This window comes from Danio aesculapii, chromosome 5 (genome assembly GCF_903798145.1).
Source record: "Danio aesculapii chromosome 5, fDanAes4.1, whole genome shotgun sequence".
NCBI classification, from domain to species: Eukaryota; Metazoa; Chordata; class Actinopteri; order Cypriniformes; family Danionidae; genus Danio; species Danio aesculapii.
The window spans coordinates 32,991,817-33,007,198 of NC_079439.1; the positions used below are offsets into that span (position 1 = coordinate 32,991,817).

General features: G+C 33.6%; 1 protein-coding gene across 3 annotated transcripts in view; it reads right to left on the bottom strand.

Annotated features, from left to right (window-relative positions):
- Positions 1-14,825, bottom strand: part of sh3glb2b (SH3-domain GRB2-like endophilin B2b) — a 34,764-nt gene extending 19,939 nt beyond the window's left edge. For 2 of the 3 annotated variants that reach the window (XM_056457956.1, XM_056457955.1), the window contains exons 1-3: positions 14,670-14,825; positions 7,994-8,135; positions 4,037-4,165 (exon numbers count right to left, since the gene is read on the bottom strand). In XM_056457956.1, coding sequence (XP_056313931.1) covers positions 4,037-4,165; positions 7,994-8,135; positions 14,670-14,732 — 334 coding nt within the window. In that variant the 5' untranslated portion in view covers positions 14,733-14,825. The remainder of the gene's footprint in view (positions 1-4,036; positions 4,166-7,993; positions 8,136-14,669) is intronic. The other variant, XM_056457957.1, reaches the window with a different exon arrangement.
- Between the last annotated feature and the right edge of the window lie 557 nt (positions 14,826-15,382).

Genomic DNA, 15,382 nt, shown 5'->3' on the forward strand with positions numbered 1-15,382 from the left:
ATTCCTGTTAATCTGACGAAGAGCATCTCATGAAATACCGATGTCTAATTTGCTTGGCATTATTTTTATTTATTCAGATGGGAATTTGGTGTAATAAGATTATCAGATGTAGATAAAAATGTCTTTGAGTCACCTCAACTTATTATTGTGTGTAGGGATCTTCACTGATTTAAATAGGAGCACATGAGCAACTGGACTGAATCTGATAATCTTATCACAGGTTTTTTTTATTCGTATTGTTCAATCATAGCTCCATTCTCACTGTATGAATCATGCATGAAACTCTTGAACCTGCCGTTCTCATGTACAGCGTAGCATCGACAGTATCATCAGTCCAGCTTCAAATCTTGTCGCAATTTCATCTTTCACATTTGTTTTGCTTGTGTTCACAATGCCTATTATTTTAGTAATGGTCATGATTATTGTTTAAGTTTCACATCTTACAGTTGACCCGGAACAATTACCATTCTTAAAAAAACAACATCAGCTGCATTTTTAGTTTAGAAATGGCTTGTATAATAACAATAACCATATCTACAGAATGTACTTGAATATATGTGTTTTGTACATACATATACATAATAACAATATGTTATAATAATGAAAAATAATTTGTCATACTGTATGATCAGGCAAAATGGTCATGTAAAGAGTCAATTTGAACCTAAATGCATCCATAGACTAGTTTGCCAGCAGCCATTATGCTCAACTTCAGAGCGACATCTAGTGGCACAAAGCCTGCAACAAAACATTCGCTTGATTTCAACAGTATATTCATGACGAGAGGCTGGAACACATTTCCGGGACCCTGTTGTTCCTGATCCGTCCAGTAGGGAAGGGGTGGGGCAGAGAGAACCACAAAAAATAGCACTGCACACAGTTTTCCATCAGGCGAATGTGGCTGTAGTAATTTATTTATTTGAGGGTTTAACCGAAGGAGAATGTGATTAAGCTTGGAGGATACAGAAAAACATTTTAGATTATGTTTGGATTCGTTTTTTCATTATTGGTGGACATTACGAGGACCTTGAAACACTTCCTTTCTTCATACCAAGGAAACACTTGATTTTTCTGTTAAGTCAATAACCAAACAGTGAAAAACAGGAAAATGCAGAGATGAGAAAATGGGTTATAGAGAGCCTGATGCACATGGCAGCAGAGGTGTTGTGATGTTTGTTTTTATATTAGATGTTTATTAGGGCTGGGCGATTTGGCCTAAAATTAAAATCTCGTTTAATTGAACATTTTAACTCAATTATAAACAGTGGTGGACAGAGTACTGAAAAATCATTCTTTAGTTAAAATACTATTACTTGCCTAAAAATGTAGTGCAAGTAGAGTAAAAGTATATGTTGTAAATATTACTCAAAGTATGAGTAAAAAATAGCCCTTTTAAAAGTACTCAAGAGAAGAGAGTATTGAGTATTACGCTGTGAAAAGCTGATGCATTTACATGTAAATTGTGGATGTGTGTAAACTTCATTCTGTAGTGCATTTAGTTATTAGCCAGCAGGCACACAACGTCTTAAGACGTTAATATTAGGTTAGATTTAGGTTGTGACGTCAGGTGACCAAAATTCAATGTCTAGCCAACATCTAAGGACAACATTACTTTGATGTCTAATAACGACGTCAGATGATGTTGATATTTGGTTGATTTTAGGTTGTGTTAAAAAGTGATCAAAATCCAACATCGAGCCGACATCTTAAACCAACGTCATATTGATGTCAAACACGGACATTTATTTCTCAGGTATGGCAACCAAAACCCAACATCTGAGAGACATCATAGTGGTAATGTCCACACAACGTCAAGCTGTGACATAAATTGACTTTAATATCGGCCTGATGTTGGGTTTTGATGTCAACCCGATTTGATTTCCAAACAAAATGCAATGTCGCTACAACGTTGGGGTACAACGTCAATCTCACTTCGAGTTGACGTCTTGTGCCTGCTGGGTGTTTAAGGCTATTTTGGTCATCATACAGTAAACATCCATCATCTTCTCATCAGTGACATGCATTTAAACAGTCTCTGAGTCAGTACGTGTAAAGATTTTGGGCATCTTCTTGGACACTTTTAATGTTTCCAAACAGTTTGCTGCATTTATAAAGGGCCCATGTCTTGAGGTAGTTGATTATGATGCAGTTTACCTTCTATGTGCGATCTGATTGGACAGGAATCACAGGACTAATTTTTCTAATCCCCATAGACAAGAAACAATAAAGTAGTGACTGCAGTTTGAAGGAAAGTAGAGGAGTAAAAGTACAGATACTGCATTAAAATGTACTCAAGGGAAAGTAAAAGTACATTTTTAAAACTACTTAGTAAATTACTACTTCTGAGAAAAATTACTCGATTACAGTAATTTGAGTATTTATAATTTGTGATTATGATTAAATGAATAATTACTTTATTTTTTTACCCTCATTGTTCACACTGATAAGTTTTGTACAGTAAATATGCTCACAAATTATAAGTGAGAGACTTCTGAATGAAGGCTGCATTACTAGATTTTAAATAATTGAAGGAAACACACACTGTCTACAATCTATGATTATTTATTGAACCTCAACGCTGAACAACTGAAATTAAAACACACATCGTCTAAAACCAACAGTCACTTTTTTTAATAAAAAAGTAAAATTAATTTGTACTTTTGGAAACAAAGTAAATTATTTTCAATGTTTTTAATATTAAAAGTAGAAAATAAGCGGTATCTCTTCTAAATAAAATAACTCTTGTAAATCCTGTAAATAATATTTTAAACAGTGCATTTCTTGCATCTTCTGTAAACAAATATTTAATTGTAAATAATCATTTTAATATAATGGAAAATATTACGTCTCAAGGCATCTCTGGCGCAGCTTACAATCATCGTCAATGTAGTGCAAAGTAAGGCTCAAGAATGGGTCCATCATCCTATTTGACCAGAGATCAGATGTGGCTGCAAAGTGGCCGCAGAAGTAGAAATCAGCCACAGCCTTTAACAGAGCAGGGTCACGTAACACGTAGGAAAAGTAATTGAAAAAATCTTCCAAAACAAATTTGATCAACTATAGGTTCTGAATTTCAATTAATCGCCCAGCCCTAATGTTTATATCTGTCATTTTTAATCACGCTCGAATATTTGATATACTAGGCTACAAGGTAAATTATCTGTTTGGACACTTGAATTATAATTTGTTATATCATTAAGATTTTACAAAATAATAACTAAAGTTATTAAAAAAGCAACAATGGAAGCAACAATCCAGGGGTATTGTTTAAGAAAATGAAGGTTTGTTTGTATACTTTATTGTCCCTCAAGAAGAAATCTTCTGTGTACTCACAGAGCACTTCAGCAAGTTCTGACACAATAAAATAATCCAAAAGTTATTGTGAAGATCTCCAATTTAACAAACTGACTTCCAGAAGGAAAATATACTTTAGTTATATAAAGACTGCTTATTTCTGTGGCACAAAACGATGCTTAAATATCTCTGTTACTGTAGGTTACCGTTATTTAAGGAGAGGTGAGCCAAATCTAGAATAATGGAGAAACTACCATCAATCTGATTTATTTTTTTTTCACAAAATAACCTTTTCATTCATTCATTTATTCATTTTCCTTCAGCTTAGTCTCTTTATTCATCAGGGGTCGCCACAGTGGAATGAACTGCCAATTTATCCAGCAAATGTACTTCCAGCTGCAACCCAGTACTGGAAAACATCCATGAACACTCATTCACATACATACACTACGGCCAGTTTAGATTACTCAATTCACCTATACCGCATGTCTTTGGACTGTGGGGGATACCGAAGCACCAGGAGGAAACCCACACGAACACGGGTAAAACATGCAAACTCCACACAGAAATTCCAACGGAACTAGCTGGGACTCGATTTAGTGGCCTTTTTGCTGTGAGGTGACATTGCTAACCACTGAGCTACTGCCGCCCTTAACCTTTTCACTTTTGAATAATGTTTGACTACAAATAAAACTAAAAAGTGTTTCATCACATTAATTTTGATGCGGTTTGTTGTACGAACCATATGGAGATCCTGGCCCAAAGTCTTTCGCTGCGTCCTGCATGTACTGTCCCAGCAGCTCTGCATTGGTGATTCTGGATGGGATCTTTTTGTCCAGTTTCTCATAGAAGAACTCCTCAATACGGGCACCTGAACAAACATGCACATCAGTAAGACTTCTTTTTTTCTTCAGTAAAATAAACTAAGCACATCCATTTATCATGAAAGTTTAAACAGTTTGATTGTTGTTTATACCAGTGTTTCTCAACCACATTCCTGGAGGACAAACAGCACTGCATGTTCTGGATGTCTCCTTTGTCTGTCACACCCATTACAGGTCTTCCAGTCTCTGCTAATGAGCTGGGGATCTGAATCAGGTGTGTTTGGTTAAGAAGACATGGAAAATGTCCAGAGCTGGTGGTCCTCCAGGATTGGTTTATACTACATGTTCATATCAAAACATTTAACCAGCTAATTGGGAAAATTTAAGATACCTTTAATTATATTACAAGTAAAACATTCAAGACACTGCAGGCAAAACTAAATTTGAGAATATGGCCTTTTTGGAATTTCATAAAGGTTTTTTTTTTAAATGACTGAAAAACAGTAAGGTAACTTCAATATTGCGGTCTATTACTGTGTAAGGGTTTTAAAGGCAATTAGGCATAAGAAAATGTACAGTTTGTAACTTTGACAAATTAACAACAATTGATTTTATTGAATTGTTTCTAAAATGAGGACTATGCAGTATTATTTTACATTTGATTTTTCAGTTACTGTTACTTGAAAACAAATCGACTCCTTGGAAAAAATTTAAAGGCTGTTTATTTAATTTGTATCTTTTTCTTAATTAAATGTATCTATACCTGTATATGGTTTATTATATTTTATGCACTCCCCTACAGAATCATCGCAATCAATCTAAAATGATAAGTTCTTGTCAAATAGTTATTCAACTCATCTAGTGAAATTGTTCATATCGCAATATTTAAATCGCAGAATAAAAAAGTACTGCAATGTTAGATTTTTCCAATAGTGTGCAACCCTAATTCACACTCTTAATCATTGGTGTTTGTAGATTTCAATTATAATACAGGCCGATCGCTGAAAAAAAAAAAATTCTCCCGCACATAACTTTTTTTCTGTCGAGTCAAATCTCCACTTCAGCAGAACTTACTATACAAACACCAGACTTTACAAGTGTATGCATATCTGTATTCTGAAGGTTTTTGCAGAGGGACGCGTGTATAAATTTCAACAAAAATTGTGAAAATAGAAAAAAAAAGGACAGTTGCAGTTTTTTCTGAATAATTCAGTAATAAAAAGAGATACACAAAATATCCTCTGTAAAAAAATACTAATAATAATTATATTAATAAAATAAAACAAGGATTCTGGATATCCAATGTTCAAATGTTTTTGTCAAAATGCATGCAGATTTGCTGAAGTAATACTTCATCTACATATTTAACCTAAATAGTTTAGAACACTTATAATACAAAATATGTTTTGCAATTCTTAGTGGAATTAATCAACTGTGGAAGTATTGTCAAATCTTTTAGTACATTTTTACTCTTTTCACCTGCAGTCTCTTGCCTTGAATGTAATTTATAAATTCATTGAATTAATCTCAATATACAGTAATCCTAGCTTTTATATTTCATGAACCACTTTAAGATTCAACCTACTTTTACTGAAACGTCATTGTTTCAAGAAACAAAAAAGCAAAACAGAAGATTTTGATGTAAAAATCACAAACTACACATGAAAACATGGCTTTATAACAGTAAAACATGACAATCATTTTTGTCTATACTATATAACATCCATCATGTGATGTTTTTTTATTTAATGTCATGTCAGCAACCAAGGCTGTTTTTTTTATGGAAAGAACATTTCAATAATAAATATACAATTAAAAATCAACAAACAAATGAATACATAAATTAAATAAATTATTTTTAGCGCTAATACATGATAAAAAAAATCAAAAATTCAATCCTGGTGCATAATATCCATCATAAAACAATTCCCCGTGTAGCCAGCAAGGTTTGAGGAGGCCTCGCAGATTTGATAACCAGATATATTTTGGATATTCAAACGAGTAAAGAAACTAAAAATCCACAAGACATTCATCTTCCTTTTGCAAACTACCTCAGCTGCAAAAGGACAGAATGACTAAGACAAAGGCAGAGTGAGAAGAGCGAGTCTAACACTGAAAGTTAGTCACTGCAGTAAAGAGTTAAACTGGTGACCTAAAGCACAGGCCATGAGGAGAAGAGACAGACTTACCAGTTTGGTCAACTGGAGCATGAAGAGAGTCAAAAAGAACAGGTTAGTGTTCTTACTAGCACACAATCACTGGCCCATCAGAACCGCTTATACTTGTAAAGCTTAAATGCTTGAGATGAGCTCTAAAGCAACTGAAACATGTGGCCTTATCAAGGATAACAGCATTACAACCAAATTAACATCAAATGTACCATGTTGTTAACTCAATATAAAATGGATTTTGGACTTGTGTGTGGATTTTTGGAGACCTACACAAATGTTCAAAAGTGTGGGGAAAGAAAAAATTAGTAATGCTTTTTTGAAATAAGTCTTTCCCACTCGCGAAGCTGCGTAAATTCAATTTTAACATTACAAAATAAAAACAGTATTATTAATGTCCAATCTGAATTTTCAGCATCCTTACAATTAGTCTTCAATGTCACAAGATCCTTCAAATATCTGTCAAATAAGCTGACTTGGTGCTCTCAAAACATTTCTCATTATTATCAATGTTGAACAATGTTGTGCTGCTTCATGTTTTTATGGAGAAAAGTCAGTCAAGTCTAGGGATGTCGACCAATTTGGTCTCGTACGATGTCTAATGTGAAACATTGCGATGGACGATGGCATCATTGTCATAGGCGGTGATGAATGAATTATTTATGAATAATTAATTAATTCATAACGAATTAATTATTTGTAGCCTACCGTATCAACAACCTGACCTGCATGGTCTTTGTTTTACCCATCAGTAATCGAATCATAAATGAATAAAGATGTTACACACAAATTACCACCTGTCAATCACTTTTTCTGCGGGACTCTGGCATGAATAGACAGAGTGATCTGTGTCATTATAATGGCATCGACAAACTTGGTTGGTAAAAAAGGTGCACAACCAACAGGAACCAACCAACAGTATCTGAGGTGATGTTGGTTCAGACAATGAACCAACATCAGGTTGGTTCATTGGCGTCGTCTATCGACACAACCCTCAAGTCACTTTTTTACTAGCTTCCTTGCTAAATGAAAATTAATAACACTTGACATTTTGAGTTCTGATGACTAATATATAGCTTTTTAAATAGTCCTGTAATTTAGCAAAAGTTTATAATAAAGGAATTCATAAGACTGTTTTATCCCTTACACTGCACTCCCAGTGACCAGAGGTGAAACGTCCTGTTCAAGAGCACAGTAATGATTAACAGCTCAGATTTTAACCGCTGTGCAGTTCACTGTGCATTTCAGCACCCTAATAAAACACATGCCTACTCTTTCATTAGTGAAACCACTGCAGCTAAAAGAAAGATCATTTAAAAAACATCAAGAATTTCAAAGATAATACACTGACATACCGTGAAACCTGACATAGTGACACCTGAACACCACTGCGGTTTTAACATGGTGGTCAAGCGTCCTGTGTCACTTGTCGACTATCCAGGAATAAACCAGACATTTACTTTCTCAAATCTCTTTTTGAAGTATTTTTTCACAGACGCACAGGGGTGTAATCAAGCAAATGGTGACATTAAAGCAGATTGATTTAGTCAGCAAACAGGGATGTCACTTTCATCATGTTAATGAGAAATGTCAACAACATCAGACGTTTAGAAGACAAGAATAGATATTTCAAATTAAATCTAACTACAGACTATTAAGTTAAAGAAAACACACTGAAGTGGCTAAAACTGCTGGGTTGATTCTTACTTGGGTTGGGTTGAAGCAGCACTTCGGTCTGTCTGAAGATCTTCTCTGTCCAGTTTTTGGTACAGTCTGCTCGAGCGATCAGGTTCTCCAGATGAGCATCCAACTCAGTCTTTTCTGCCTGGCCAAGCTTCTCTTCTGTGTACTGAACAACATATGAAACAACTCAATGTCTGAAGTACAATAAACAAAGGAAATTCCAGCAAGTCTTTCTGGGAAACAAGAACATGCATAATTTGCTCTAAATAACACATTATTTCAGAATGTAAAACAAGATGTTCAACATCACCCCATTAATGAATCATACACTGTAGAGAGACTGAACATTCTCAACACTACTCTTATACCAGCAAGAAATATAGCTTTAGCTTTATTACAAAATGCTGATATGAATGAAAACATAAAACATAGTGGAAATATGACCTAAAATGCTATATGTTATCCAAACTCTAAAGCTTCAATATGTGTGCATGGTTATTAATACTAATATGGACGTCAATATTCTGATCTGATTTTTCCTCAAGGACATTTTACCAATTTCAAAACATCAAAATACCACATCAAAATACCAACAATTTAGTATGTCATTATTTAGAAGAGATACTATTTCATATGCATTCAAAGTTATGTACTTTGTTAAATAGCTGGACTCTCTTGCTCAAGCATGGGTCAACTTAAAAATAATAATTAGCATGTAACAGAATATTTATTTTTCAAAAACAATCTTACTTCTAGGGTTATAACAAGTATTGCAACTTTTTTCAAGTCTGGCTCTTGGTTACAAAACTAAAAGGGAAATTCCTTTTATCAGTGCTTCATCCAGAAAAGCATGTGCTTGGCCAGCTCGAGCACATACCTTTCGCCCACAACAAATCATACACATGATTTTAATGAGAATGATTACATAAAAGCGTGCTTTTGGATGTGAGGGAAGCTGATCTCGTTGAGCTAGAGTTTACTTAACCCTTTCACATGTAAGTTTTAAATACTTTAGCGGGCCCCCCTTCATGAGTTATTTAAAATTAATCACTTTTATATTTCCATGATGATGTGCCTGACAGGTCAGCCCCATGCACTGCAATGGAGATTAGAGCTGCTGGATTACTACATGTCAATTCATCCTGAACTACACACAATGAAGTGGCTATTTAACTGTTTAGAATAAAATAAACATTATAGTCACCTAAACATTGTGCATCTGTTGGAAATAACACGCGTTGTAATAGAATAGAATTTGTGTACATGTGATGTCTATGTGACAGTGTGTATTTTATAGTTCAACAGTTTGAGGTCAGTAAAAATTAAAATAACATTAAATAAAACAAAACAAAACAAATTAAATTAAATTAAATTAAATTAAATTAAATTAAATTAAATTAAATTAAATTAAATTAAATTAAATTAAATTAAATTAAATTAAATTAAATTAAATTAAATTAAATTAAATTAAAATAAATTAAATTAAATTAAAATAAAATAAAATAAAATAAAATAAAATAAAATAAAATAAAATAAAATAAAATAAAATAAAATAAAATAAAATAAAATAAAATAAAATAAAATAAAATAAAATAAAATAAAATAAAATAAAATAAAATAAAATAAAATTTAATTTAATTTAATTTAATTTAATTTAATTTAATTTAATTTAATTTAATTTAATTAATTTAATAAAATAAAATAAAATAAAAATATTTACTGACCCCAAACTTTAGAAAAGTTAAAAGGCAGAAAATTCCAATCCTACAAAAAAATGTAACAGTAATGGGTAAAACAAAAATGTTGTCTCTAGAGTATGTTAAACTTTCAATGAAGTGACTCCACAAGTAAACTGTGGCTTTAAATGATAATGATCTGCTTCCAGCTAAATCCCCAACAGGTACAGCAGTAGTGACTTATCCATGTTTCCAAAGCTGATTGGCTAATAGGTGAAACCCGGTCTGTCAAGCTCTTCTCTTCATTATCTTGTCTTCTCAGGGGAGACATTACAATAAGCAAAAGAAAAATTTAAATGGAAGATGACCAGACAAGAGATGAATTGTGCAGGTTTGTTTGGGCCTTTGTGACTGATATTCACTTGATATCCAAATTTAGAGACTAGAGTCATTCTAACAGCTGATCAAATGCTTTTCGACTTTCATTGATAAACAGGAAGCTCCTGACACACCGTGGGACCTGCAATCAAGGATTTCCTTTGACGTGGTGAAAACAATATGATACTGCTGTTTAATATTTCACTCTCACGAAGGGATAACCCCTGCTGACAATGCACAAAATTGAAGCCTGAGGTGAAAAAAAAAACTATAAATCACATTCACACACTGCAACTCGGCATGAAGGATTCCCTCTACCTCTGAAGCTCTCAATTTATGTCACCAGTGAGCTGAGAATATACGAGTTGATATATATCAGTGAGCTGAGGAATCCTGACAAATACACTGACAGAGGGGTTTGCAGTATCTTGTGGCTGAACAAAGGATTTTTGAAAGTGACCTGCAGTTTCACATCCAGGTATAAAACATTATAGGCCCATATCATACACCTGGCGCAATAAGAATTGAGACGTGGCACGATTTGTTGCTATTTTCAGACCAGCGCAACCCTAATTTTCACTTTTTGTGCCACGTTGTTTAAACAGCAAATTAATTTGCACCCCTTTGTGGACTCATGGGAGAGCCGGTCTGTAAAGTTGGTGTGTTAAGGAGCATTGTTGGAGCATTGCTATTTTGAGGAACTGAAATAGACTGCACCATTGACCGACTAAAAGCTGGTCTAAAGTCCAGAGCAGAGCACGTTAGTTATGCGCCTATGCAGGTCCAAACACCTACACATTGCTTAAGACACACACAATGTACAGCAATACACAAATATCTTTACAGATGAAAATAATAAAGGATTAAAATGATTAAAAATACAAAAATTATTATTTTCTACATAAATAAAAATATAAATATAAAAACCATGACTGCCATGCCTCATCTGGGGGGGGGGGGGGCTTTTTTCAGTTTATTCATGATAATTTGCATTTGTATATTGTTATTATTATTAGCAGTATTTTTTATTATATGCATATTTATATTTGCTTTAATAAAAACTAGTTTAGATTTGTCCACAATACGTTTTGGAGATGTATGCATCACCATATGGGGCATAAGAATAGGACGCGTGCTTGAATATAACTCCACACTTCATTATTATTGTTGTTCAATTATTCATTTGCTGGAAATTAGAACTGAATTTAGAAACAGTTTTGAAACAAATCTTTGTGCTTAACAAGCTAAATTCAATATGTAAGCTAATGGAAGTCTTCAGTGGAGTGTATACAACACCGTTTTCTTATCCACGAAAGTAAAGTAGAGTAAAAGTAAAGATAAAGAGATCGAATGGAGAAGGCTCGTTCTTTATCCTTGCGCTGCAGATGGTCTGTTTAACCATTTTAACCGTAGCAAAAGTGGATTCAGACACGTCCTTAATTATTTTGCGCCATGCACTTTAGACTTTGCGCCTAGATCGTTAAAATAGGGCCCTATGTCTGTAAGAATCGTAATACTGTGACAATATTCTACATGAATAAATAAATGGAGACATACTGTAAAGTTAACTACACAAGAATGAACATCTAAACTCATTATAAATAGTATATATTTTGATTTAATAACTCTGATGTTTGTACAATGTAAGGCATTTTTCTTCATGCCACTGCAGTGATGCTAAAAAATGATATAAATGAAACAATATTGGACGTTTTAGAAGAAATTCCAATTATTTCTTTTCTAGGGATGCACAATATATTATTTGCCATATTTGTAATGGCTGTGAAAAGCTTATTAATGTCATCAGTCTGATAGGAATTTTATCAGCCTCCAAATATGGAGAGTTATCTCATATAGGGATATCCCTAACCTATGCATTTTTCCAATTCTCTTTTGCATGGGCCCTTGTGGAGTGATAATAAATGTAGGGCTGCAATATTTTGTTATTCTGCAATATATATTGCAACATGGAGCATAATTTCACCAGATGACTTAATATTTCTATTTGGAAAGAATTTATAATGTTAGATTGATTGAGATGTTCCTGTATATATGTGAATCAAGCACAAAATATAATAAATCTAGTCTACAAGCATAGATAAATACAATAAAAAAAGAAACAATTGAAATCAACAGTGTTTTATCATTTTTTGAGTCTAACACTATTTAGGTACAGTAATTAAATGATAAAAATCATTCAATACAATTTATCATTATTAAAGCTTTTAATCATTAAACACTTTTGAAAACACACAAGCTAATGGTAAATTATAATACAAACTCAACATTACAGATTGTGTGATGTGACTATTGCGAATGAACATCGATCGATATCGATGCTGAAACGATATTTTGTGCAACCCTAATTAAATGTTTATACTTAATTTAATTTTTTTCTTTCTTTCTTTCTTTCTTTCTTTCTTTCTTTCTTTCTTTCTGTCTTTCTGTCTTTCTGTCTTTCTTTTTATTTGACAAAAAGTGAATACACTTAATTCATCAAGGATAAACACAATAAAGTTGTAAAAACAAAACTTATCTCCATTCGGGTCCCTTGAAGTAAATTAATAATTTTAACAATCTCTCACTGTCTAAAGACCGTTTCAGGGGTCAGCCTAGAAAATAAATGAAAAAAATAACAAACACCTTTTATCCATAAATGCAAACCCACATGGAAACAGATGGCCATCCTCAGTCACACATACACCACCAGCTGGCCAGACATCTTTCAGAGCTCTGCATACAAGCAGGTCTATTGAAACGAAATTGCCATCTCTCATGCTGATCAAGAGAATGGTGATCAATACCTCCAAAAATAGTCATAACAGGAGTGATAGGCAGCTTAGCATTAGGCACAGACTGAAATATAAACCATTATTAGCTGATATTTGGCTTGGTGGAGATTGATAAGACGGTTTGAACAGTTAAGGACTGTTCACACCAAGAAGAATAATTATAACAACAACTATACACCATAATATGACATTATGTTCACACACCATTATTTGATATATTATTCTATTTATTGTAGTCCTAATTAAACCAAAAGGAGGACACTAAAATATACACAGTTCTCTGTTCAATAGTCTGTTTCAGAAGTCAATGTCACAATACTGAATGTACAATGTGATTCATATAATAAGTACCCAGAAAAAAGCCAAAAAGGTCACACGGGTTGAGAATGGATTATATGGAAACATACAAATTAATAAATTGGCATGGGCCGATATAAGATTCTGACGGAATGATAACCTTGGATAACAATATCACAGTTTTACAGTATAGGGATTACTGCTCATTGCTCTTTAAATGTGCAGGTAAAAAACAAAACAAAAAATAAATTCATTAAACAAAATATTTTATTTTGGAACAGCAAACATGTCAGGCTAAAAAATTCAGTTGAATCATTGACTTCTTTGGTTTTCAATCGTTCAAAATGCAGATTTCTTTACTATTTAAAACAGCATAAAATAAACAGGATATCTTTTCTGCTGGAGATACTGTTGTCCTAAAAAAAACAAACCAAAAAAATGTAAATAAAAAATATTACACATAACTTACAAATAGTACAGCAGAAAACTTTGGCGGTTGTAAAACCTTGACTTTTTCAAATCACGGTATACCTTGAAAATGGTTATCGTCCCATGCCTATTAATATAGGAAAGTAAAATAGTTATAAATTAATATAAATTAATTTTAAAATGTTGTGAATTTACTTCAAATCGCAAAAATGAAATTTTACTCGACTTTTACACACAATCATGTGGTTTCATCCCTTTGGGAGTTTCCTTTTTCTGTTTAACACAAAAGAAGATATTTTGAAAAATGTAAGAAACCTGTAACCATTAACTTCAATAGTAGGAAAAACAAATACTATGGAAGTCTATGGTTACAGGCTTTCAGCTCTCTTCAAAATATCTTCTTTTGTTTTTAACAGAAGAGCTCATAGATTTGAAACAAGCAAATGGTGAGTAAATGATGACAGAAGTTTAATAACGAATGGGTGAAATATACTAATAACAACAGAAGAACAGCGTTTTTTCAGTTCTTCATAAAACCACACCGTTCATAAAGATACTGAACAACATACTGGTAAAAATATTATATTTATTTTGTGGGTGAACTGTTCCTTTAAACTTTGGACAAGGATCTTCATCCTGTTTACATCTGTGTCTTCGGTATACAAAACCTAACGTATTAAATATTTTGGTGGGCTGGACATGTTCGGCGAACGATATGATTTTTAAACATGAATCGTCACATGAAAAGTAATAAACCGTAGTAAACAGGGCTTCGTCTGTACGCCACAATTCAGCTGGTGACTGTCACATGAACAGCCATTAATAATGGATACGGGCTTGGCTTGCGTCTATCGGCTTACAAAGGCGAGGAAAATACAGATCATCGCGGCATGACAAATGACATAAGGGGTGTCCCCTTCGACAGCTACAGACAAACTAAAAATTTACGCGACGTTTTTGTACGTTGACGTGTACAGTAAGGCCACGAGAGAGACGCGGTTCGTTCATTCATTGACTCGAGCTGCTGCCGCTGCGCACATCCATCCATCCATGCATCCATCATCCCGCTTCATTCACGACTGAACGCAACTCCGCAAAGTGTGGTGAAAGCACGGGGTCGTTTCATACCTGGACAGCCCGAGTGAAGAAGACACCTGCGTCCGACGCTAGTTTCTTGACATTGAAATCCATCGTGTCAGCGTTTTCACTGTGTGCGTTTCAGCAACATCAGCTTGTTGGTTGTCCCTGCAACGGGATCGATTGTGCAGGACGAAGCTGATTCGACAGCGCAACCTGGAGCTTAATGATCTTACCATCGGTTACATCCGCCATCATCTACTCAGCCTGCCGGACGAACTTTAACCATTTCGCTCCTATTTCTTCTTTAATAAAGTAGATTACATGAATATGTGTGCTCTATGTTCTTTTATTCTTCCATACTGGTTTGATCTCTCCCGTATTTGAAAGATACGAGGCCTTTTAACATAGCATAACGGATCCAATCCCTATCAGAATGTTAGCTTTCCTTTTTTAGTTGAAGTACATACATCAAATTGACTCAAATTAACTTTTTTTAGGGTTAACATTTTTTTAAGGGATCCTTTTAAACAAAGGACAAGGGGTGGTTTACTTTAATACTAAATTCAATGTTGTCAAAATGCAGTTAAATCTCAGTCTTAATAAATACTCCAAACAAATATCTAATAATATATTTTAAAAATTCTTTGACAATGGAGGAAAAAATAATAGTCATAATTGATCATGTAGACTTAATAAGAAAATACAACAAGACAAAGGCAATACACGCCACAAATAAATGCTTTTTAGGAAAAGTTAAACAA